The sequence below is a fragment of the Pristiophorus japonicus genome, chromosome 13, assembly GCF_044704955.1.
Source record: "Pristiophorus japonicus isolate sPriJap1 chromosome 13, sPriJap1.hap1, whole genome shotgun sequence".
Taxonomy (NCBI): domain Eukaryota; kingdom Metazoa; phylum Chordata; class Chondrichthyes; family Pristiophoridae; genus Pristiophorus; species Pristiophorus japonicus.
This window is the reverse complement of record NC_091989.1, coordinates 157,621,428-157,643,668: the sequence shown is the minus strand read 5'-3', so window position 1 is coordinate 157,643,668 and position 22,241 is coordinate 157,621,428. Positions and strand designations below refer to the sequence as shown.

The window sequence follows — 22,241 nt, the reverse complement described above, 5'->3', positions numbered from 1 at the left end:
CAAACAGTGTATTTCAGCCTCAGAAAGATGTTAGGGAGATGAATGGAGTCAGTGGCTAGGGAACGAAGTTCGTGGCGCGATCCGAAAACAATGGCTTTGGTCTTCCCAAAATTTAATTGGAGAAGCTGGGGTTGTTCTCCTTGGAGCAGAGAAGGTTAAGGTGAGATTTGATAGAGGTGTTTAAAATCTGTAATGGCTTTGATAAAGTAAATAAGGATAAACTGTTTCTGTGGCAGAAGGTTTGGCAACCAGAGGACACAGATTTAAGGTGATTGGCAAAAGAATTGGCAATATGAGAAAACATTTTTTACACAGCAAGTTGTTGTGATCTGGAATGCATTGCCTGAAAGTGGGGTGGAAGCAGATTCAATGGTAACATTAAGAAAATTGGAGAAATACTTGTAGGAAAATAATTACAGGGCTATGCGGAAGGAGTAGGGCAGTGTGATTAATTGGATATCTCTACCAAAGATCCGCCGCAGGCATGATGGGCCGAATGGCCTCCTTCTGTGCTATATCATCCTATGATTCTATGTGTAGTGGTGCAAGTTCACTGAAAGGAACTGCAGTCTGCTATGCAGCATGTGGTAGCTCCACTCCATCTGCAGCAGAACCCCAGTGATGGAGCTATTTTAACACACAACACTTAAACATAACTCAATTCCGACATCTTTTCTGTGAAAAAAAACATAGAAAACCCTGAAATGTGACAAAACTTGCTTGGCTAATTTCTCAGTTTCCCTGTAAACAATCCGGACGGGCACAAGTGCTAAAGTGAGTATAAAGATCTCGCCAAATTGCCCAGCACGGGTGAGCTAGTGTAAGAGCTGTGCAGTGAAGTTGTGGGCAGCAACGGGGGCAGCAGGGGAGAGTGATGAAAAACAGGAAATTGGTGGGGCCATGATGAGCCTGGACAGCAATGATCAGGAACAAGTAAGTGGAAATAAACCCTGGGAGAACGAGCGTGCCAGATCACTGATCCTATTCATTTAATAACAGGCCATTCCCATCTGGTTAGTTTAGGCCGATCAGTGCGTTCTACTTTTACACGCATGATGCCACGGGTTCTGTATAATGAAAAATCAACAACATTCCAACCCACTAGTTAATCATTGAATCATAGAAATTCACAACACAGAAGGAGGCCAATTGGCCATCAAAGAGCTATCCAGCCTTATCCCACATTCCAGCTCTTGGTCCATAGCCCTGTAGGTTATGGCACTTCTGGCGCATATCTAAGTACTTTTTAAATGTGGTGAGGGTTTCTGCCTCTACCACCCTTTCAGGCAGTGAGTTCCAGATCCCCACCATCCTCTGGGTGAAGAAATTTCCCCTCAAATGCCCTCTAAACCTCCTACCAATTACTTTAAATCGATGCCCCCTGTTGAAGGGAAATAGATCCTTCCGATCCATTCTATCTAGGCCCCTCAGCCTTCTCTGTTCCAAACAAAACAAACCCAGCCTATCCAATATTTTCTCATAGCTAAAATTCTCCAGTCCAGGCAACATCCTCGTAAATCTCCTCTGTACCTTCTCTAGTGCAATCACATCTTTCCTGTAATATGGTGACCAGAACTGCACACAGTACTCTAGCTGTGGCCTAACTAGTGTTTTATACAGTTCAAGCATAACCTTCCTGTTCTTATATTATGTCCCTCAGCTAATAAAGGCAAGTACCCCATATGCCTTTTTAACTACCTTATCTACCTGGCCTGCTACCTTCAGGGATCTGTGGATATGCACTCCAAGGTCCCTCTGTTCCTCTACACTTCTCAGTGTCCTACCATTTATTGTGTATTCTCTTGGCTTGTTAGCCCTCACCTAATACATTACCTCACACTTCTCCCGACTGAATTCCATTTACCACTGTTCTGCTCACCTGACCAGTCCATTAATGGCCCTGAAATTCCGTTCAACCTCTCCCTACAGGGAAATTACCTAAAAAAAAGCAAAAAGATACGCACTTACCTGCTGCTGCTGCGACTGTCCGAACTTCCGAGCCTGAGGCCAGAGGTGACTGCGCGCGCAACTCGTGCACGTGGGGACGTGCGCAGGCCGGGATCTAGTGACAGCAGCCAATCAGGTACAGTATAGTTTCTCATTCATAAGTATGGAACTCCTATTGCTATGAATGAGAACCACCCCCCCCCAAACACTTAAAAAACACTAAAAAATAGAAAATAAAGTACACAATTAACATGCATTTAAATTAAAGTTGTTATAAAAAAATTTTTTATTAACACTTAAAATAAACTTACCGTAGTGGAGAGGGTTTTTAAACAGAAAAAGTTATTTTATAACTTTATTTTTTATTTGTATGTGTATTTTTAATCACTTGCGCCTGTAAAAGTAGGCTATACACCTGCTTTTTCAGGCGCAGGATTTTAAAGGACATTTGTAGGGCAAGATATTTGCAAGATATTTGTAAAGTGCCCTCGCTCCCGAGATGCGGCCATCTGTCAAGTCCAAAAACTTGACAGATCGGAAATGTTGGTTTCCAGTGCAGTGCATGCGATGTAGGAACTTCTTACGGACTTGGGACATCGGAATTTCAGGGCTACTATCTGCCTGCAGTCTACAGTTTTCTTCTTCATTATCAACCACACGGACAATTTTTGTATCATTTGCAAACTTCTTAATCATACCCTCTACATTCAATTCCAAATCATTGATATATACCACAAAAAACAAGGGACCTAGTACTGAGCCCTGCAGAACCCCACTGGAAACACCCTTCCAGTCACAAAAACACCCACTGACCATTACCCTTCGCTTCCTGCTTCTGAGCCAATTTTGGATCGAACTTGCCACTTTGCCTTGGATCCCATGGGATTTTACTTTCGTGACCAGTCTGCCATTTTGGACCTTATCAAAAGCCTTGTTAAAATCCATATACACTACATCAAACACACTACCTGTTATGTTCATAATAAAGTAATGTAACTGAGTACTGTAGACATGAGTAAGTGTGAACTTAGCTCCTTTATTCAAAGATGAAGTCCTTACTACTCGGGGGATCAAGGGTTATGGCGAGAAAGCAGGAAGGGGGTACTGAAGTTTCATGTTCAGCCATGAACTCATTGAATGGCGATGCAGGCTAGAAGGGCTGAATGGCCTGCTCCTGCACCTATTTTCTATGTTTCTATGTTTCTAAACTCCAGAGTGTTGGTACAGCATGGAAGGCCTGCTTACATACAGTGATCCCAAAGGATGCTGGGATCCCTTGGGACTCCAACAGGTAGGCCCTCTGGTAGCGGTATGATACAGGGTTGTATACATAACATCACCCCCTCCCAAAGTCAATAGTATACTTATTTACAGGGTGAGACGATCTGGGGCTTTTCGCTCCCTTGTTGATCGTCTCGGTACAAATGCAGGTGTGGGCGAGTTGGTTGGTTCTTCACTGGGCTGCTGGGCAGCTGGCCTTCCAGGGCTGCTGGGGATGTTGAGTTCAGCTTCGTGGTCAACCGTGATGTCGGTTGCCACTTGTGTGTGTGTTGGGGGATCAAATTTGGTGGTGTCCTCTTCGGGTTGCTCGTAGCTGTCTGTGAATCGAAGTTTGGTTTTATCCAAATGCTTTCTGCAAGTTAGTCCATTAGCAAGTTTGACCTGAAACACCCTACTCCTTTCTTTGGCTACGACAGTGCCAGCAAGCCATTTGGGACCATGTCCATAGTTGAGTACAAATACAGGGTCACTGACTTCAATATCGCGTGACAAGTTTGCGCGATCATGGTACATACTTAGTTGATGTCACCTGTCCTCGACGAGATCTTGGTGGACAAGAGAGAGCCTTGTTTTGAGCATCCTTTTCATGAGCAGCTCTGCTGAGGGAACCCCGGTGAGCGAGTGGGGTCTGGTGCGGTAGCTGAGCAGGACTCGGGAAAGGCAGGTCGGCAGGGAGCCTTCCGACATATATTTCAAACTTTGCTTGATGGTTTGGACTGCCCGTTCTGCCTGGCCATTGGATGCGGGCTTGAACGGGGCAGATGTGACATGCTTGATCCCATTGCGGGTCGTGAATTCCTTGAATTCCGCTGGAGTGAAGCACGGCCCATTATCGCTGACAAGGACATCAGGCAGGCCGTGCATGGCGAACATGGCTCGTAGGCTTTCGATGGTGGCAGTGGACGTGCTTACAGACATTATTACACACTCAATCCATTTTGAATAAGCATCCACAACAACCAAAAACATTTTGCCTAGAAACGGACCCACAAAGTCAACGTGGATTCTAGACCACGGTTTGGAGGGCCATGACCACAAACTTAGTGGTGTCTCTCTGGGTGCGTTGCTCAGTTGAGAGCAAGTGTTGCATTGGCGCACGCATGACTCCAAATCTGAGTCGATGCCGGGCCACCACACATGGGATCTGGCTATAGCTTTCATCATTACTATGCCTGAGTGGGTACTGTGTTGGTCATGTATGAACGTTTCCCTGCCTTTCTTAGGCAAAACCATGCGATTGCCCCACAAAAGACAGTCCGCCTGTATGGACATTTTGTCTGCGCCGCTGGAATGGCTTGATCTCTTCATGCATCTCCGCTGGGACGCTGGACCAGCTCCCATGGAGGACACAGTTTTTTACAAAGGACAGTAAAGGATCCTGGCTGGTCCAGGTCCTGATCTGGTGGGCCATAGCGGGTGACTTTTCATTTTCAAATGCATCCATCATCAAGAGCAAATCTGCAGGCCGTGCCATTTCCACCCCGGTGGTGGGCAATGATAGCCGACTGAGAGCATCAGTGCAGTTCTCTGTGCCTGGTCTGTGGCGGATTACACAGTTATATGCAGACAGCGTGAGCGCCCATCTTTGGATGCAAGTAGAGGCATTGGTATTAATACCGTTGCTGTCTGAGAATAGCGATATGAACGGCTCATGGTCAGTTTCTAACTCAAACTTGAGACCAAACAGATACTGGTGCATTTTTTTCACCCCATAAACGCATGCCAGAGCTCCTTGTTAAATCATGCTGTAGGCCCTTTTGGCCTTGGACAAACTCCTGGATGCATAGGCGACCGGTTCCAATGTTCCTGATTCATTTGCTTGTTGTAGTACACACCCGACTCCGTACGAAGACGCATCGCAAGCTAGCACTAAACGTTTACATGGGTTATACAGAACAACATGGGTTGGAACATAACAGAGTTATGGCTTTCTCAAAAGCAGCCTCTTGTGATTTCCCCCTTACCCAGTCATCTCCCTTGCGTAGCAACACATGTAGGAGTTCTAGCAAGGTGCTTAACCTGGGTAGGAAATTACCAAAATAATTGAGGAGTCCCAGTAACGACCGCAGCTCAGTCACGTTCTGTGGTCTCGGCCCGTTCTTGATGGCCTCCGTCTTGGTGTCGGTGGGTCTGATGCCGTCTGTCGCGATTCTTCTCCCTAAGAACTCGATCTCTGGCGCCAGGAAAATACACTTCGTGCATTTCAACCTGAGTCCCATGCGATCTAGCCGACTTAGAACCTCTTCCAGGTTCTTCAAGTGTTCGATGGTGTCCCGACCTGTGACCAGTATGTCGTCCTGGAAAACCACAGTGCGCAGAACCGACTTTAGCAGGCTCTCCATGTTCCTTTGAAAAATTGCCACGGCTGATTGAATCCCAAACGGGCATCTATTGTAGATGAACTGACCTTTGTGTGTGTTGATGCAGGTGAGGCCTTTCGATGATTCCGCCAGCTCCTGCGTCATGTAGGCCGAGGTCAGGTCCAACTTGGTGAACATCTTTTCTCCAGCCAGGGTCGCAAATAGGTCGTCTGCTTTGGGTAGCGGGTACTGGTCCTGTAGCGCAAAATGGTTAATCGTTACTTTATAGTCCCCACAAATTCTGACCGTGACATCGCCTTTGAGAACCGGAACAATCGGGCTGGCCCACTCGTTGAACTTCACCAGTGTGATGATACCTTCTCGCTGCAGCCTGTTCGGCTCAATTTCCACTTTCTCTTGCATCTTATATGGCACCGCCCGTGCCTTGTGGTGGATGGGTCGTGTACCGGGAACCAAGTGGATCTGCACCTTCGCCCCGAGAAACTTCCGATGCCTGGCTCAAACAATGATGGGAACTTGCTCAGAACCTGGGCACATGAGGTGTCATTGACAGATGAGAGCACTCGGATGTCGTCCCAGTTCCAGCGGATTTTTCCCAGCCAGCTTCTGCCGAACAGTGTGGGGCCATCTCCTGGTACAATGCATAGTGGGAGTTCGTGCACTGCTCCATCATAGGAGACTTTTACTGCTGCGCTGCCAATTACAGGGATCAGCTCTTTAGTGTGAGTTCTTAACTTGTTATGAATGGGGCTAAGCTTGGGCCTGTGTGCCTTGTTGCACCACAGCCTGTCGAAGACCTTTTTGCTCATGATAGACTGACTCGCACCCATGTCCAGTTCCATGGATACTGGAATTCCGTCCAGTTCGACTTTTAGTATTCGACATTTCGAATTTAACAATTCGTGACGAAGGTGTGTAGCCCTTACACTTCTGCCTCCTCGGTTTGAGTCTCTAGTTCAGCCTGATCTGCCATGGATCGATCCTCCTCTGCAATGTGGTGGTTTGCGGGGTTTGCAGCTCATCTGCACATTCGCTGGAGGTGTCCCATTGTTCCACAGCCTTTGCACACATAATGTTTGAAGCGGCATTAATGGGCTCAACGATCACCTCCGTAACGCCAACAAGGTGTTAACTGCTTCGCATTAATGTTTGATGGCGGTCTCTGGGTCATCTGAGGTCGTGCAGCTGCAGGCGTGTACGGTCTGCCATGTACATTCCTGCCTGAAAACGATGATACTTTGTGTATAGTACTTGCCGAAACCTCTTTATGCTGCAAAATTTGTTTGGTGTTATCGCTGGTGGACATAAATGCTTGGGCTATCGTTATGGCTTTGCTCAGGTTCGGTGTCTCAACAGTCAATAGTTTGCGAAGGATAACCTCATGGCCAATGCCAAGCACAAAGAAGTCTCTTAGCATTTGCTCAAGGAATCTATTGAATTCGCAATGTCCTGCAAGGCGCCTTAGTTCGGCGACGTAGCTCACCACTTCCTGGCCTTCAGACCGTTGACACGTGTAAAATCGATGCCTTGCCATCAGAACGCTTTCCTTCGGATTTAGGTGCTCCCGGACCAGCGTACACAGTTTTTCATACGATTTGGTTGTTGGTTTCACCGGAGCTAGAAGATTCTTCATGGCCATAGGTTGTTGCCCCACAGACGGTGAGGAAGATCGCCCTTCGTTTGCCAGCATTCTCATCCCCTTCCAGCTCGTTTGCCACGATGTATTGGTCGAGTCGCTCTACGAAGGCCTCCCAATCGTCCCCCTCTGAGAATCTCTCCAGGATACTAACAGTTCGCTGCATTTTCGCGTGATTGTTCGTTATCTCGTCTTAACTTTATTATGTTCATAATAAAGTAATGTAACTGAGTACTGTAGGCATGAGTAAGTGTGACTTTAGCTCCTTTATTCAAACTCCAGAGTGTTGGTACAGCATGGGGTGCTTACTCATATACAGTGCTCCCAAAGGATGCTGGGATCCCTTGGGACTCCAACAGGTGTGCCCTCTGGTGGCAGTATGATACAGGGGTTACTTAGGCTTGCATACATAACACTACCCTCATCAAACCTCATCGACCCCCCCCCCCACCCATACCTCCTCAAAAAATGCAATCAAGTTTGTCAGACACAACCTTCCGTTAACAAATCCATGCTGACTGTCCTTGATTAATCTGTGTCTTTCTAAATATCCTGTCCCTCAGAATTTTTCCCAATACTTTTCCCACACCGAGAGTTCGTGGTTAATTGTGACACCATTCTTTCTCACTTCATCATTCTCTCTTTCCTCATACACTTTTGTCTGAGGATACAGTTAAATTACAAAACTAAACCCTCGCTGTGAAGAGTATTTCGTTTTGTTTTCTGTAATCTCACATACACACAGAGGATGACGCCCACTATATCTCGCTCTTCATCTCTATAAGATCGATGCCAGCCTACCTGTCTGGCGACAAGGACCACGCTGCAGGAGGAGTGAGACTGTTCAATGCGTGCTGAAGGCGCTGCCCCCAGTTCCTCCCTCAGACTGGAACAGCAAGCGGGACTGGAGAGCGAACAAGGGTGACATGGAAAAGAAACATTATCTTCAATAGAAATTACAACTTTAGTCAGACTTGGTTGAGTTCATAATCGCGGAACTAAGGAGAGATTTCCGTTTTAGACAGGCGAGTACAGTTAAAAATCGACAGTTCCTTTAAGAAAAACAAATCGCATTCATTATTTCTTTTGGTTTTGTAAATATTATTTGCTGGATGTCTGTTTAAAACCAACGCGTTTCAACTGAAGCGGAATCCGATCCTATTCAATAGTTGGGTTTGGGACGATTGAGGTTGAAGAGGACGGTCAGTACCTGCCCATCAGCACACGCTGGCACCTTCTTTCTAAACAGTAATCGACCTGTGTATCAGAATGCGGAAAGATTTCGTTCAAAGGCCGTTTTACGATACAGATACATTGCTTGAACCAATTCCAACCTCGGCTTTATTCTCTCAAAAAATGGAACTGGGCCGGCACATTCATTTGTATAAGAAATATCCCGTGTGGAAATCTTTCTGTTCCAATTATTGTAAGTGAACCCAGGAGGGTTTTCAAAACTGTTCAGCGTTTCCTGTCATTTGAAACCGAAATGATAAAAACGGCGGGGTTGGAGTAAAATGACAAAATTGTTAAGCTAAATTCAATGGATAAGTTCAGTCTCTATTTTTAAATACACTTGGTGTTATTGAGTATTGTACACTTGAGTTAACATGCTGGTAAATCATTATTCTAATGCAGTGTTGGATAAACATCTTAAGGCCTGCTCGAGTTAAGATGTTGTTTCGGATACTGTAGTTAATATTTATGGGAACAATGCTGTCACTTCTAAGGATAAAAGGTCAGTAACTAAGCTAGGAGCTGTCCCAATAGACACTTGACAGTCAACAGCAACTTCTAGAAATTATGACGGGACAAACTGTTCTTCAACCTTAAAAAAAACTTGTCTCCTTTGGGAAATTAAAAAAAAAGTGAAACTATTAGAAATAATTAACACTAATTTGAACGATCTTATATTTTGATGGTTTAATATTTGTTTGAAAAGGAAATGCTGATGACATTGGGGAATTGAGCAGCAGAATCTGACAGTGTGAGAGGGTTAAAGTAACATGGACTGTATGGAATGGTGTTATACTTAAGCTTCACACAGCAGGGCTCTGTATTAGTGTGTTTATTATTCTGAAAAGGCACTGGATTTATCTGCTAGTTTGTTGAATCCAGCGGCCTTTCAGAATACAGTCTGCTCCTGATAATTCAAGGTCAAATTTTGCACTACAAATTGTACTACAAAATTTTAATTATCCAACAATTTGAACTAAGCAAGCAGTGTGATGAATAAGAGACAATGGTGGGGTTGAGAAAGGTGCTGGTGGTGAGGTAAATCTGGATGTCGTCAGCGTACATGTGGAACCTGACGTGTTTGCAAAGTACACCTGTAAATGTTAGGTGAAACAGAAACAGGCTTGGCAATATTCCCCCTCACAATCGAGTAATCCACGGATACAGTCAAGCTAAAACCTGAATAATAAGCATTTGGATGAGCTGCCAGGTATATCTGCAATCATGGGAGCATAACCCAGTAGCATGCAATGCATTCAAGGAGATAGAAGAGAAGAAAGTTTTTAATTGTTTATATGTACTGGATTGAAGAAAGAAAAATGTTTGAAATTAGTTCTCCGAATACCATCAGCACTTTAACGGCCCCGATTTTGCGGCGGGTAGTGAAGGCAAACTGTCAGGTTTCGCCGTCATTACCCCTCTGAAACTGACCATTACTTCAGGATTTAGCGCATGTGAAGCTAAATGCGGATATCCTGAAGTTGCGGTCAGTCATTCACTGCTCCGACACAGGCTGCACTGTGGACCACAACACATTCTCCATAGCTGGCAAATAGTGAAATCAGTGGAACTAGCGTAAATGTAAGCTTTTCCGAGTTAATATCACTGTTAAGCACTCCATTAAATGTTAAGCCTTGTTGGACTAGGTGTACCTGGGATTTTAACAGCATTTGACTGCTAAACAATCATGCTGGCCCCGAAAAACTAATTTTATATTCATGGAATGTCAAATTTCTCCATTATGATAAAAAATACCAGCTTTTAAAAAAAATCTTTATTTCACCCTCTAATATTTTTTAAATAATTTGTGATTTTCATTTCTTGGTTTACTGTCTGTGAGAATTCTTCAAGGTAAATGACTGTTTAAACAGCTTGATGATGTCACTGTTGCTCCCTAACAATCAATTACATGTCGAGGAAGCTAAAGTTCTCACCACAGAGATCGTGAGAGTGTACAAAGTGTAAACGATTGGAGGATGGCCTGGAGAGCACTGGAATAGTTCAATCTGGAAGTGACAATGGCATGGGTGAGGGTTTGAGCAGCAGATGGACTGAAGTGGGGCGGAGGCGGGCGATGTTACAGGGGTGGAAGTAAGCAGTCTTCGTGGTGGAGAGACTATGGGGAAATTATTATGGGGAATAACGAAATGGCAGAAACATTAAACAAATATTTTGTATCTGTCTTCACAATAGAAGACACAAAATGCATACCAATAATGTTGGAGAACCAAGGATCTAATGAGGGTGAGGAACGCAACGTAATTAATTTAAGTAGAGAAAAAGTACTAGAGAAACTAATGGGACTTAAAACCGACAAATTCCCTGGAGTTGACGGCCTACATCCTAGGGTTCTAAAAGAGGTGGCTGCAGAGATAGTGGATTCATTAGTTTTGATCTTCCAAAATTCCCTAGATTCTAGAACAGTCCCAGTTGATTGGAAGGTAGCAGATGTAAAAGTGTTATTCAAGAAAGGAGGGAGAGAGAAAACAGGGAACTACAAGCCATTTATCTTGACATCAGTCGTCAGAACAATGCTGGAATCTATTGTTAAGGAAGTGGTATCTTAGATAATCATAACATGATTAGGCAGAGTCAGCATGGTTTTATGAAAGAGAAATCATGTTTGATAAATTTAATAGAATTTTTTGAGGATGTAACTCGCAGGGTAGATAAAGGGGAACCAGTGGATGTCGTATATTTGGATTTCCAGAAGGCATTCGATCAGGTGCCACATAAAAGGTTATTACTCAATATAAGGGCTCATGGGGTTGGGGAAATATAGTAGCTTGGATAGTGGATTGGTTAAGGGGCTGAAAACAGAGGGTATTGATGAACCAGTCTTTTTCAGGTTGGCAGGCTGTAACTTGTGTGGTGCACAAGGATCAGTGTTGGGGCCTCAGCTATTTACAAGCTATATTAATGACCTAGATGAAGGGACTGAATGTAATGTATCCAAGTTTGCTGACAATACAAAGCTAGGTGAGACAATAAACTGTGAGGAAAGGGATATAGATGGACTAAGTGAGTGGGTAGTAAGTTGGCAGATGGAGTATAATGTCAGGAAAAGTGAGTTATTCATTTTGGTAGGAAGAATAGAAAACCAGAATATTTTTTAAATGGTGAGAAACTTTAAAATGTTGGTGTTCAGAGAGATTGGATGTCCTTGTGCAAGAAACACAGAAAGTTAGTAGGCAGGTACAGCAAGCAATAAGGAAGACAAATAACATATTGGCCTTGATTGCAAGGGGGTTGGCGTATAAGAGTAAGGAAAATGTGCCACAATTATCAGTGTAACTATTTGTACAGCACTTTTTTTGATAGACATGTGTCTGTCAAGCCCCGCCCCCTGTCAAGCCACCCCACCCCACCCCCCTATTCTGTCCCAAATCATTCCCTCCACGTGGTGCCGTGAAGCAAAACCTGAGGCTCCGACTCTCTTCGTCTGCTCAGGCCTTGGCCCTCACCACCCCCCCACCCCCCCTCTGCCCCCCGACTCTTCCCCCCCCAGCCGGCCTGGGGCTGAGAGCGGCGGGCCTGGGGCTGAGAGCAGTGGGGCCTGGGGCTGAGAGCGGCGGGCCTGGGGCTGAGAGCGGTGGGGCCTGGGGCCGAGAGGGAGGGCCTGGGGCCGAGAGCGGTGGGCCTGGGGCCGAGAGCGGTGGGCCTGGGGTCGAGAGGGAGGGCCTGGGACCGAGAGGGAGGGCCTGGGGCCGAGAGCGGTGGTCATTGTGCCGAGAGCGGCAGGCCTGGGGCCGAGAGCGGTGGGCCTGGGGCCGAGAGCGGTGGGCCTGGGACCGAGAGGGAGGGCCTGGGGCCGAGAGCGGTGGTCATTGTGCCGAGAGCGGCAGGCCTGGGGCCGAGAGCGGCGGGCCTGGGTCTGAGAGCGGTGGGGCCTGGGACCGAGAGGGAGGGCCTGGGGCCGAGAGGGAGGGCCTGGGGCCGAGAGCGGCGGGCCTGGGGCCGAGAGCGGTGGGCCTGGGGCCGAGAGCGGTGGGCCTGGGGCCGAGAGCGGTGGGCCTGGGACCGAGAGGGAGGGCCTGGGGCCGAGAGCGGTGGTCATTGTGCCGAGAGCGGCAGGCCTGGGGCCGAGAGCGGCAGGCCTAGAGCTGAGAGGGAGGACCTGGGGCCGAGAGCGGCGGGCCTGAGGCTGGGAGGGAGGGTCTGGGGCCGAGAGCGGTGGGCCTGGGGCTGAGAGGGAGGGCCTGGGACTGAGAGAGAGGGCCTGGGGCCGAGAGCGGTGGGCCTGGGGCTGAGAGGGAGGGCCTGGAGCCGAGAGCGGTGGGCCTGGGGCTGATAGGGAGGACCTGGGGCCGAGAGCGGTGGGCCTGGGGCTGATAGGGAGGACCTGGGGCCGAGAGCGGTGGGCCTGGGGCTGAGAGGGAGGGCCTGGGACTGAGAGAGAGGGCCTGGGGCCGAGAGCGGTGGGCCTGGGGCTGAGAGGGAGGGCCTGGGACCGAGAGAGAGGGCCTGGGGCCGAGAGTAGTGGGCCTGGGGCTGAGAGAGAGGGCCTGGGACTGAGAGGGAGGGCCTGGGGCTGAGAGGGAGGGCCTGGGACTGAGAGGGAGGGCCTGGGGCCGACAGCGGTGGGCCTGGGGCTGAGAGGGAGGGCCTGGGACTGAGAGGGAGGGCCTGGGGCCGAGAGCGGTGGGCCTGGGGCTGAGAGCGGTGGGGCCTGGGGCCGAGAGGGAGGGCATGGGACCGAGAGCGGTGGGCCTGGGGCCGAGAGCGGTGGTCATTGTGCCGAGAGCGGCAGTCCTGGGGCCGAGAGCGGCAGGCCTAGGGCTGAGAGGGAGGACCTGGGGCCGAGAGCAGTGGGGCCTGGGGCTGAGAGGGAGGGTCTGGGACCGAGAGGGAGGGCCTGGGGCCGAGAGCGGTGGGCCTGGGGCTGAGAGGGAGGGCCTAGGGCCGAGAGCGAGGGCCTAGGGCCGAGAGCAGTGGGCCTGGGGCTGAGAGGGAGGGCCTAGGGCCGAGAGCGAGGGCTTAGGGCCGAGAGCGGTGGGCCTGGGGCTGAGAGGGAGGGCCTGGGGCCAAGAGCGGTGGGCCTAGGGCTGAGAGCGGTGGGCATGGGGCTGAGAGGGAGGGCCTGGGATCGAGGGCGAGGGCCTGGGGCCGAGAGCGGTGGGCCTGGGGCTGAGAGGGAGGGCCTGGGGCCAAGAGTGGTGGGCCTGGGGCCGAGAGCGGTGGGCCTGGGGCCGAGAGCGGTGGGCCTGGGGCCGAGAGCGGTGGGCCTGGGGCTGAGAGGGAGGGCCTAGGGCCGAGAGCGGTGGGCCTGGGGCCGAGAGCGGTGGGCCTGGGGCCGAGAGCGGTGGGCCTGGGGCTGAGAGGGAGGGCCTAGGGCCGAGAGCGGTGGGCCTGGGGCTGAGAGCGGTGGCCATTGTGCCGAGAGCGGCAGGCCTGGGGCCGAGAGCGGTGGCCATTGTGCCGAGAGCGGCAGGCCTAGGGCTGAGAGGGAGGGCCTGGGGCCGAGAGCTGCAGGCCTGGGGCCAAGAGGGAGGGAGGGAGAAAGAGGCTGGGGGAGAGAGAGAGAGGAGAGAGGCTGGGTGGAGAGTGAGAGAGACAGGGGGAAAGAGAAAGAGGCTGAGGGGACAGTGAGAGACTGGGGGAGATAGAAAGGCTGGGGTAGAGAGAGAGAGGCTGGGGGAGAGAGAAAGGCTGGGGCACAGTGAGATACTGGGGTGGTGGGAAGAGAGAAAGAGACTGTGGGAGAGAGAGGCTTGGGGAAAGATGGGGGATGGGGGGGGGGAGAGACGTGAGTGGGTGGGGGATCGGAGGGGAGAAAGGGAACTCAAGGAAGACGGATCACGTTCTTCCAAACCCCTACAAGGGACATCGATGGAGTGGATGATATCCAGAAGTCACGACACTGTCACTATTCACTTCGTACCCAATAAACCTGTTAACAACCTGTACACAATGCCTGCCCCATCTATGGAAAGGTAGGAGGGGGTGTGGCGGGGGGCGGGGGGGTGCAGGAGGATGCATTTGCGCTGGGGCAAGACACTTTGGCTGGGGGAGGGATGTACTTGGACTGGGGTAAAGCACCTTGGTTGGCCCTTGCTATCTTCTGGGGAGCTCTGTCCTCTGTCACTTCAGGAAGTCAAAGTGGATCGAGTTACAATTTGCAAAGTCAGTGAGACCTTGGGTGGGTGGTTCTAGTTACACATTCCTGTGAAACTTCAGGGTGTGGCTTATCCTCTAAGGGGACCAATCATAGACAAAGGGTGGAGCATGGTGGCTATTGTTACAGTACAAATAAGCACATCCCACAATTATATAGGGCCTTGGTGAGACCACACCTGGAATACTATGCACAGTTTTGATCCTTTTATCTAAGGAAAGATATACTTGCTTTGGAGGCGGTGCAATGAAGGTTCACTAGATTGATTCCTGGGATGAGAGGGCTGTGCTATGATGAGTGATTGTGTAAAATGGGCCTATACTCTCTGGAGCTTAGAATAATGAGAGGTGATCTCATTGAAACATACAAGATTCTGAAGGGGATTGACAGGTAGATGCTGAGAGATTGTTTCCCCTGGCTGGAGTGTCTAGTATTAGGGGGTGTAGCCTCAGGATAAGGGGTAGGCCATTTAAGACAGAGATGAGGTGGAATTTCTTCATTAAGAGGGTTGTGAATCTTTGGAATTCTCTGCCCCAGAGGACTGTGGATGCTGAGTCTTTGGGGGAGAAATTCGATGCACTAATTAAAAAAATTAAAAAAGTTAGTGCCAGGTGCAAACGGTTGCTAACTTCTTCTAAATTTGGCTTTAGCAACCCAGGAAGTTAGGGGGGTGGCAAATGAAGCACTAATGACCTCAGAAGGGTGTTGCAGGGGCGCGAAGAGCAGAGCGCTACCCAATTTCAGGTGACTTGTATTCAGCAATCATCCTTTAATCCTTGACACTGGCTCATTACAGCTCTTAAAGGGGTTATCTCAAGCTGCACTTGTTCATTTTCAGCAGTGCTGCATTTGAGGGAGCGCTGTGAGCAAGTGCAATAAGTTTCTGGGATGGCTTCTGTAAATCCCAGCTGGAAGGGAGAGGGCAAGGCAATTCAATGACGTGGCATTGGAGGCATTGGTGTGGGCAGTGGAGAGAAGGAGGGATGTTCTGTTCCCCGCATCTGGAAGGAAGCCATTGCCACAGGTCTTCAGGGCCATGTGGAGAGAAGTGTCCAAGGAGGTATCGGCCAGCACTGTAATTGATTGAACCCTCACACAGTGCCAGAAGTTGTTTAATGACCTCAGTTGGGTGGTCAAGGTGAGTACATGTTTTCACACCTCCTACATACCAGGCTCTGAACCTCTGTCTGTGTGCACTGCGCAAACCATCACTCCTCCACCACTCACACAACAAACATGTGCAGCTACTCAAACTCACATCCTCATCTCATGCCTTGCCTACATTCACAGCTGGACTTTTACACATGTTCCTTTCTTTTTCAGGCCAAGATGGCACATAATCGGAGGGAGCAACAGGACTGGCGGGGGTGAACCTCAGCTGCAGGAGCTGTGTGACCTGAAGGAGCGAGTGCTGTAGCTCATTGGCCTGCAGGTGGTGGGTTCCATTGTTGTCAGAGACGTCGACCCCACTGGGGGTAACAACGGTATCTTTACCCCCTCTCCTTTTCTGATCCCATTTCTCCCTCACACCAGAAAGCTTTATCACTTGCCAGCTCCTGAAACTGTCTGCCTTCCTTGCTCCATTCCTGCCCCCTGCCCTCACCTTAATGCAAGTCTGTGCCATTTATGCTTTCAGATGTTCAGAAGTCCAGCCCGTACCTGAGCCTCCCCATGACATGATGAGGAAGAAGAGGACTAGGACCTAAGCTCCGTGTCATTGCATCTCTTATCTCTCTCGCACGCAAGTTCTGCTGCACAAGACTCAGATGAGGACCTCGATGGGAAAGTGTTCACAAGAAGGGTGATGGCCATGCACTCCGACATGATAGGTGCAATGGCAAGGGTGCCCGAGAGCCTCTCCGCAATGGTAAGGAGTATGGAGGAGTCCACCTCCAAAATTGCACAGAGCTCTCCGCACACCATGGAATCCATCATTTCCAGTCTCCAGACAATGGTTGACTCCCAGAGGGACCGTGCAGATCCAGACCTCATGATGCGTGTCATAGGTGATGTGGCAGCTTCCATTGCAGCACAGGTGGAAGCAACACAGCGTCTTAATGCTGTAATCCAGACAATGGTTGCTGGAATAGAAGCTTAGACTGCTCTCACGCAGTCTCAGCTGGATGCCACGTGTGCTCTGATGGCTGTCATCTCCGCTGGGTCCACCACAGTCCACCGGCATCTCACGGTGTTGCAGCAGGTCACCAATCTGTGTTCCAGCAGATTGTTGGGGAAGATGAGGTGCTGCTCCGGAGGGGTGGCTGTGGGTCAGTGGAGCAGGAACCTGCTGTCCTCTCTCAGGATGACAGCAATCCTGTCACTCTGCCATTGCACTTGCCGTTGCCTGTCACCCAGCCAGCCCAGACTGCAGCCACAGGTGACTCCACAGGAGGAGCTCTAGAATAGGTAAACCAGGTGTTAAGAGGGGATATAAGGTATTGCACAATGGTGATTCTTAAATATAATTGTTGTTTATGATACTGTTAAATGTCATGAGATAAATTTTAATTGGAATGTTGCATCTTTGGTGGTGACTCCCATTTCAGTTATGGGGCTGTGGTATGGAAGGGGAAATTGAAATACTGATGGGCACATGTAGAGCAACCGGGAAGTGTGCTGGAATTCACTGAAACCGAAGTCTGATGAGACGGTGGTGGACCGCCCCTGCAGAATGGCGATTGAGTGGCTGCCTCCTCCTGGTGTTGTTGCTCCTCCTCCTCCTCGTCCTCCTCCTCCTTTTGCTCCTGTTCCTGCTCCTCCTGCACTGCTGCCAGAATACACTGGGAGGGTAAGGCCTTCTGTTGACAGCACTGTTGGCCCTCCTCTCTCTGGCCAATTTTGCTGTCTTTCTGACTTTCTGCCGAAGTTTCCCCCGATGGTGACATCGGAGCAGGAGGTCGGTTGCCAATAAAGACCCCTTGACACAAAATAAATGTTGTTGTTTCAAATCTGCCCTAAATGAAAGTCAGGAATGTTTAACAGACAGAACACTCCTTCAACTGAAATCATTGGAATCTGTCAAAGAACCTGTCTGCCTATGTGGAAGGAATCTGCAAACAGTAATGGCCGACTAAAATTTTTCCCAAAGATGGCGCATTTAAATAGCGTTCCTCCAGCTGACTCCCGACTGAAACTCGACAGCTGAAGCTGTCGTTGTTAGCGCCAGGCGGGAAACACAGGGGGCGCCACCAAATTTAGCTTCTGGGGTGGTAACGGGGCGCTACGCATGGCGATGACATCATCATCGCCGGTCGCAGTCGAGTGGGGCAATACCTGTTAGCACCGTCGCAAAATCCCTGCCCAATTTAGCGGGAGGAGCAGTTGTTGCTGCACCAAGGCAAAAAACATATGCGCAGCTGGAAGTGCTAATAGGAGGTGTAAAGTAGTCCAGTTTCTTCTCCATTGTTTTTCTGTGTTGTCAATTGCAAATCATTGGTTAGAATAGTAACGGTGTAATTTTGAAGCAATCGGTAATGTCTGTGTCTGTTTAATTTTACAGACCAATACCACATCAGCAGCCATCGCTATGGTGAGGCTAACCTTTGTTACTACAAGCATCGCTGCATTTGTGGCGATTCAGACATTTGCTTTAATCTTCATCTACTCCAGATACAACGTTGATTTATCCCCATCTGATAAACAGAATAGCAAAGTGCACATCCTCATTCTTTCATCCTGGAGATCAGGTTCTTCCTTTGTGGGACAAGTATTTAGTCAGCACCCGGATGTCTTTTACTTAATGGAACCTGCCTGGCATGTGTGGGTATCTATGTATCAAAACAGTGCAAAGGTCCTTCAAATGGCTGTGAGGGACCTTATACGGTCTACATTCTTGTGTGACATGTCAGTATTTGATGCCTACATGTCTGAAAACAGACGGGTATCTGACTTGTTCCAATGGGAGGTCAGCAGAGCTCTCTGCTCACCACCTACATGTGACTATTATGAAAGAACAGACCTCAGTAACGATATAATATGTAAGAAATATTGCAACATGTCCAAATTTTTTAAAATGGAAGAAGCATGCAAAACCTACAGTCACATTGTGCTCAAAGAAGTGAGATTCTTTGAGTTAATGTCACTGTTTCCTCTCCTCACTGACCCCTCACTGAACCTCAAAATCATCCACCTTGTTAGAGACCCTAGGGCTGTCATGAAGTCTCGTGATAAGTCAATTAATGCACTAATGCGAGACAACAGTATTGTTTTGAATGGTAAACCCATAGAAAAAAATAAAGCTGAAGCATCAAACTACGAAGTAATGAAAGAAGTTTGCAGAAGTCACATGCAGATTCATGAGGTAGCAACCAAGGAAGCTCCAGACTTTCTGAAACAACGCTATATGATGGTGCGGTATGAAGATGTAGTAAAAGATCCAATTAATGAGATATCGGCAATGTATAAATTTGCTGATTTAAGTTTGACTCCAAAACTTAAGTCTTGGATATATAACATCACACATGGAGAAGGAAGTGGATCAGCATTCAAAATAACGTCTAGAAATGCCAGAAGCATATCGCAGGCATGGAGGACTGAGGTACCATTTGACAAGATTTTAAAAATACAGGATATCTGTCGGGGAGCCATGAACCTGCTTGGATATCGACTAGTTGGGACTGAACATGAACAGAAACTATTATCCCTGGATCTTGTCTTACCGTTGAGAAAATATAAGTTTACCTGGTTGAGTTCTGATGAGAATTCAGTTTAAATCATGAATGCAATTTTGGACAATCAAGAACTTATTTAATTTTGCATTCATCCACTGTTTCTGATTTTTTAAAAAAACCTTCTGAATTGTGTATGAAATCCAGAAGAATTATTACATCCTTACATGAACATTATGGAGCAGTCAAATTGCAAAGTTGGCATTGGCTTCAAAAGTAGGCCACATGTTTCCATGATATTTTATCTTTTGTGATAAATTACAGTGATTACCAGAGAGCACTGCAATTGCATGATATGCATGTTGACAGATGTAATTCATGCTATATTTAGCAGCTAATTTTGGAGTGGGAATATTTTATTTTTGGGAGGTCTACATATCCTTGATACATTCCGTTTTAATATGATTATTTCTCTAGTTTAGTGAAGATAATTTACCTCTTTCAATATTGGCTGATTTCAAACTTATTGTGAGGTGAACAAAAGGCCCCAGTGATTTTGTGTGGACTGCGTAGGACTGACTTTACATAATTGGATTTCTGACAGAGTCTCATATTTGGCAATCACTGGTGCATTCGCCAGGATATTCTGTGCATAAAATGAATGGGCAGCAAACTGCGAGAAAAGCATCAGCAGCTTCCTATTATACATGTCCAGCTGGCAAAGCTCATTCAGTTAATTACATGATTGATTTTAAAGTTTACAAATGATAAGGAGTTTTACTCTCAAAATGAATTGTTTGCCAAATCGTCCGAAACAATACAGGGAAACAGTTCCGGAAAAAATACTTTAATTTATATTTGATGATTCTTTTTGTGCTAATCTCAGTAAAGCACCAAGTTCTGGACAATAGGATATATTTTCACCTTGGGCTCCCAGTGCCAGTAGAACACACTCCCTCAGCACAGCATGGCCACATACAGAGCAAATCTCTTACTACTTTTCTCAACAAAGTGCCTTAATCCACCTTAAGGAGAAAGTCTCCTGCTGCACCAGTGCCTTTATATTTTTTATTTTTATTTTCCATACCAATCATCCTTGTTGGCCATCCGAATAAGATAGCAACAGAAAGCTTGGTATCTTGCTCTGCATTTGCTACACTTGACAAACTAGTTCAGACACAATTCATAGAATCATAGAATCACAGAAATTTATAGCCCATCATGTCCGCGCCGGCCGACTAAGAGCTATCCAGTCTAATCCCACTTTCTAGCTCTTGGTCCGTTGCCTTGTAGGCTATGGCACTTCAAGTGCACATCCAAGTACTTTTAAAATGTGGTGAGGGTTTCTGCCTCTACCACCCTTTCATGCAATGCATTCCAGACCCCCACCACCGTCTGGGTGAAAAAATGTACCCTCAAATCCCCTCTAAACCTCCTACCAATTACTTTTAATCTATGCACCCTGGTTGTTGACCCCTCTGCTAAGGGAAATAGGTCTTCCTATCCACTATATCTAGGCCCCTCATAATTTTATACACCTCAATTCAGCCTCCTCTGTTCCAAAGAAAACAAACCCGACCTATTCAATCTTTCCCCAATTGGAGCAGATTCATGAGTCAATTGAATATATTAAATTCTCATTAAATTGTACCTTGTTCCTGTCGGCTGGGTCTTCCACAAAAGTTTACACACCCATTCACACACAGAAACACACACACTCACACACAAAATGGGAAAATTGTTGGATTCTTGATTTATGTCTGTATTGTGGTCATTTGGTACCATGTGGTTCTACATTGCATGCCAATCAGAATTCAGAGTCTACCAATTCTTTTTGGTCTGCTATTCATACATAAATTGTGGGTTATTAAAAGTTTCTGGGAAAATTTACTCCTGTGTGTTTGTACATGATATTGCGGTTTTCAGTCTGTGGGCAAGGAGTGGACATTCTCTCCCACACAGTGAGCAGCACGATTCCTCTCAATCTGCTGTGAAATGTAATTATGAGCCAGTTAAGCATCTGAAATGTCATTGGGAAGATAAAGTTAGTTTATAACAATAACAACAACAACTTGTATTTATATAGATCTTTTAACTCAGAAATTATATCCCAAAGAGCTTTACAGAGGAGAAACAGGTGCCATGCAGTCGGGAAAGAGTTAAGAGTGATGACAAAGGCATGGTTGGAAAGAGATTTTGAGAATACTTATAAAGGTGGAGAGAGGTAGCATGATGGGACATTTTAAAAATGGAGCCTCAGAGAATATAACCAAGATGGTTGAAGGGTTTTCCACTTTTGATGGAGCGGAGGAAAGTGGGGGATGCACAGAGAGACCAGAGACAGAAGAGTAAAAAGCACAGGCTGAACATAGGAGGTGGTTGCAGAGGTACAATGACACAATGCCATGGAGGGACTTGTAAATGATGCTGAGAATTACTCATTAAATCACTAGAGGTTCGAGCTACTGAGTGAGAAAAGGCAGTTTGGAAGTTGAAGAACTGCAAATCCTTCTGCAAGTACTCAGGAAGCGAAGGCACACATTTAAGTAGCCACTAACCACACACCATACAGAAATACACCAGGCATGGGAAGAAATATCTTAAAGCAGGCAACATTAGTGAGCCAATGCAGTCATGTGGTTAACTCACGTGAAGGGCCCTCAGATCCTGCAGCCAGGACACACTTGCTCTTTCCACAAGGGGATTACTTGGGAGTAGTAGGTTAGGTCGCGCACATCGGAAGCAAAACATAAGCACCATAGAATCATTACAGCACAGTAGGAGGCCATTTGGACCGTCGAGCCCATGCCGGCTCTCTGCAAGAGCACTTCAGCTAATCCCAATCCCTCACTCCCCGTAGCCCTGGAATTTTTTTTCCTTCAGGTACTGGAAGGCCACGATTGAATCTGCCTCCACCACCGTTCCAGGCAGTGGATTCCCGATCCTAACCACTCGCTGTGTAAAAAGTATCTCTTCATGTCGCCTTTGATTCTTCAGCCAATCACCTTAAATCTCCGTCCTCTGGTTCTCTACCCTTCTGCCAATGGGAACAGTTTCTCTCTACTGTCATGATTTTGAACACCTTTATCAAACCTCCTCTT

The 22,241-nt window shown here is 47.7% G+C and overlaps 1 protein-coding gene across 2 annotated transcripts in view; it reads left to right on the top strand.

Moving 5' to 3' along the window:
* LOC139278331 (carbohydrate sulfotransferase 6-like) overlaps positions 1-21,030 on the top strand; it is a 100,014-nt gene extending 78,984 nt beyond the window's left edge. For both annotated transcript variants that reach the window (XM_070896994.1, XM_070896995.1), the window contains one exon: positions 18,033-21,030. In XM_070896994.1, coding sequence (XP_070753095.1) covers positions 18,033-19,244 — 1,212 coding nt within the window. In that variant the 3' untranslated portion in view covers positions 19,245-21,030. The remainder of the gene's footprint in view (positions 1-18,032) is intronic.
* Positions 21,031-22,241: the final 1,211 nt, after the last annotated feature.